The 4,367-nt window shown below is 36.4% G+C and overlaps 1 protein-coding gene across 1 annotated transcript in view; it reads left to right on the plus strand.

The window, feature by feature from the left end:
• The window catches only part of LOC109304118 (desmoglein-1-like), a 44,818-nt gene extending 42,424 nt beyond the window's left edge, over positions 1-2,394 (plus strand). The window contains exon 16 of the mRNA XM_019526626.1: positions 1,364-2,394. Within this exon, the coding sequence (XP_019382171.1) occupies positions 1,364-2,275 (912 nt within the window). The 3' untranslated portion in view covers positions 2,276-2,394. The remainder of the gene's footprint in view (positions 1-1,363) is intronic.
• The last annotated feature ends 1,973 nt before the right edge of the window (positions 2,395-4,367 follow it).

Here is a 4,367-nt window from a genome sequence, read left to right on the forward strand (position 1 = left end):
AGAAAAGGGGTCTTTGGAGGGACGGTAAAAGAGTACAGTGAAGGAGGAATGAATATGACTTTCTTAGAAAATTACTTCTCTGAGGTAATTCGTCTGCCTTTTTTTCTAATAGACACACAAATATATCAAAATCTGATGGCAGTCGCATGGCTGTAAATCAAAAATCCAAAGCTAAAGGGGTTAATTGTACTAAACTGGTAGAAGCAAGTAGACACTGAAGCTAAAACAGACTTCATACTGAGAATAACAATATATAAATCTTCTTTACATATAGTATAACAATTCTGAATACCCAATAGCATTTGTTTTGCATTAAAGTTACCTAGTGGTAGAATACACTGAGTATTTTTTATTAAGTCACAAGGAATATTAATGTAATTATTCATTGTATTGGTTAGGACAAGAACTCCGCAAATAATTCATTTTCTATAAGTTATCATTTCACCGTGTGAAACTGGCTGTTAAAGGCGTGAAAATTTGGAATATACACTATTCCAAATTGTTCTTAAAATTATATTCTGAACAATAATTGCTCTCAATCACTAATACTGAGTAGATCCTTCATTAATAATTTATATTATTGCTGCACACTATCTTGTGTTTTTTTATTGTATCCATATTATAAATGGATGATCAAGGTTACCGAATTAACAAACTAACTAAATGTGAATTGGAAGTAATATATCCAGCTGTAAAATGCAGTTTGCACAGTAACATGGGAGTTATTAGATTAATTAACTAGATCACTTGAATATCAACTGTTATAACAAAATACGTTTTCAAACATTCTCTTTGATTAATATTTGAACTAAAAATGCCTTCTTCACAAGTACTCACCTTAGCCAAAGCTGGAAGTGCTAAGAATTTACAGAAAGCATGTATAGAAGGGTTGAAAACATTTGAGTAGAGATTAGTGTCAATATTAATACAAATAATGGCCACAACATTTTTACTATGTTTATTCAGTTTTGCTTTGAATCTCCTGTATTGATGGCCACACTAGGTAGGAGTACATGCATATATGCCAGCAAATATTCAGCTGGTAAATGGATAAACTTAGAATGAAAACCAACTCTCTCAATTCTGACTTCACTGAAATAGCACAAACACTTATCAGCACTTCTGAAACAGGCCAGTGGATGATGGAAAATGGAGCATGGTCAAGGGTTTAGGAGCATACATGTTAAGTGATGAATCACAATAACTCCCTCTAATTATGCTTCAGAACAGATCATTTTCTTTTTTGCTACTAAGACATTAAATCCCTTTTAAAATACATCAGAATAAAGACTGATACTTTATTTGCCTGACTCTGAAGAAAAAGAATGCTCAGTTCTTTTTTTGTCTTTTTCTCCAACTTCAGAAAGCATTTGCCTATGCAGATGAAGATGAAGGTCGACCAGCAAATGATTGTCTCCTAATATATGATCATGAAGGAATAGGCAGTCCTGTTGGTTCCATTGGCTGTTGTAGTTTTATTGGTGACGATATGGATGACACCTATTTGGATAGGTTAGGACCAAAATTTAAGACTCTGGCAGAAATCTGTTTGGGCAGAGAAATAGAGCCTATTCCAGTTCTTAATGCTACCTTTCCAAGTCCTGAAGTTGATCTAAATCTGCCACCACCCGGAACCACTATCATTGTTAATGGATCTGTACCAATGCCTCCCACAGCTGGCAGTACAACAGTTGTTACTGAAAATACCTATACATCTGCATCTGCTATGCAGCCTGCAAGACCTGTACCTGATCCTTTGCTCCACGGTAATGTAAGAGTGACTGAGACTTACACAACTGGCCCACCTACACATAGTGTTGATCCTCTTCTTACACCAAACGTTGTGGTAACAGAAAGGGTGGTTGGTCCTGCCTCTGATTTGCGTGGCATACTAGATATCCCCAATATAACAGATGGGTCAAATGTTGTTGTTACAGAAAGAATAATCACACCCAATTCCAGGGTTCCCGCTTCTTTGAGTATCCCTGATCTGGCAGATGGTTCAAATGTAGTGGTGACAGAAAGGGTAATTAGACCAGCGTCAGGTATACAAAGCAGTTTAAGTATTCCCTCCGAGTTATCAAATGCCCATAATGTAGTTGTTACAGAGAGAGTAGTTTCTGGTCCTGGCATGACCAGCATGGGTGGCATGAGTGGTATTAGTCAAATGTTGGGCTCAGACGCCCATTTTACCCAGACCCTTGGATCAGCTTCCCCTGGAACAGCTCGAAGAAGGGTGGCAAACTATAGAACAGTACAGTATTCTAATCAATAAGACTTCTATTAGTATTTTCATTTTCCTGCAGATATCATTGATTTGCATTCAAGTTTTTACATTCAAAAAAACAACAATGTATATTTTTCATTATTTATAACTAGCATATAGTACTAAAATTTTGTCTCATAAGGTTGCCCAGTTTCTAAGTGAAACACAGAAATACTGGGCATGTCTACACAAGATGCTGACTGTGCAGTAGCTGAAAAATACTATGCAGTAGTGTGTCAGAGCACGGACAGTGCTATAACACTAGACTACTGCACACTAGACTACTGCACCTAGAAGACGTTCACTGGTGCTACTGCAGAGTAACTTCAGTACTGTGCATTTATTTAGTACTTGCTAATACAAGCACTAAATAAATGAGCAGTAATGTCTGTGTAGTAGTGTCTTGTGTAGATGCGCTCACTGTCAGTGGGGAAAGTTCAGGTAAAGCCCCTTTAAATATGTCCTTTTATTACCATACATGTAATACTAAAACCGTTTAAATTGGTAGAGAATAGGCCTCCTTCTCCATAATGTGGTCTTTCACATGTTTTCAATGCTGAGAGTCAGTGAGAACATTTTTCATTCAAAATATCCCTTCTTGCCTCCCCTGGGATTAGTCACCTTGCTTTTTTGTTTGCCTGCTTTATGTTGTTGGCCAAATGAAAGGGAAAAAACCCCTAGGCCACGTACAGATATTACACTTTTACTGGTATAAGTGATCAGAAATCACTCTATCCCCACAACAGAACAGAAGCTCAGCACTCACAGACTGGTTTAAAAATGGCAGCACCCAGCCCTACGAAAGGGCAAATAAATGTATGTTCTGTTTGCTATCAATCTAAACTACACCGCTTACAGAAAACCGTGCAGTTTAGATCAATATGACCTTGGGCTTTTTGAATGTCTGTACCTAGCCCTAGATTTTTGTGAAAGTATTTAGGAACAGTTTTGAATAGCTAGTGAACTGTCTGCTTCATTCAGTTCCTGAGGAATATACATAATAATATAACATATATGTGAAGTCAATCCAAAGCAATAATTTCAGATTCCATGCGCCTTTCAAGTACTAACCCAACTAAAGTAAAACGAGATTAAATTTGGACAGGGAGAAGGAGCTTTGTATCAATGAAAATGGTTCACTTTGGGTGTGTCTACATGTTCATTAATGTGCAGTGGTTACTGCACATTTAGTTTAGTTGTTGTATAACCAAATTCTAAATAAATGTACAGTAATCAGAGTTACTGCACAGTAGCACTGGCAAACGCCTTTTTAGTGACACTACTGAACAGTAGCCTGATACTACTGCACAGTAGCATATTAGCACTTTCCGTGCTGTGACGCACTACTGCACAGTGTCATAAAGCTACTGCACAATTAGCATCTCATGTACACGCACCCTCTGTGAGTACAATACTGGCATACATTAATTTAATATGGTACAAATACTAAGATCTTGTATCACTGTGATCTGTCATACATATAGCAGATCTACATTTTCATTGGACTTAATGGCCCTTGGTTGTTAAAAAAGACAAACGTGGCAATAGTGCCATGATGTTTCAGGCAATGGACACCACTGTTACTGGTATTTGTCAACACAATATTTAAATCAGCACTTTCATCCCATTTACATTGCATGCTATATTACATAAGATTTACAAAAATTAATCATTTATTACAACTAACACAATATAAATGTATAAAACACAATAAATACTTGTTACATGCACATTAAGTTCTCAGTAAATGTCCAGGCTTCTTCAAAATTTCTAGTAACCTTACTGTCATGGTGAAGGGTTTGAGTGGAAATCCATTGCAATTGACCCATGTGAGTTACTGAGAGTATGAAACTATTAGACATCTCTGTCTCTTCATTAAACATACAACAGCATGTAGCTAAACTGCAGGCTTCAGTAACTCAGATTATTAGATTGTTTTTGTTTTTGGTTTTGGTTTAGTTTGGTTTGTTTTGCAATATTTACTGACCATCAAGTTGTCTCTGTTTGGTATATTATAGTGTTATATTATGACTTACTCATTTTTTATACTAACAGAGCAAAAAGAAATAATAATGTTTTAGCTTTGCGTTCTGGTGATGCA

Source organism: Gavialis gangeticus, unplaced genomic scaffold (assembly GCF_001723915.1).
Source record: "Gavialis gangeticus isolate Ggan-Ray unplaced genomic scaffold, GavGan_comp1, whole genome shotgun sequence".
In the NCBI taxonomy this organism is placed as follows: Eukaryota; Metazoa; Chordata; order Crocodylia; family Gavialidae; genus Gavialis; species Gavialis gangeticus.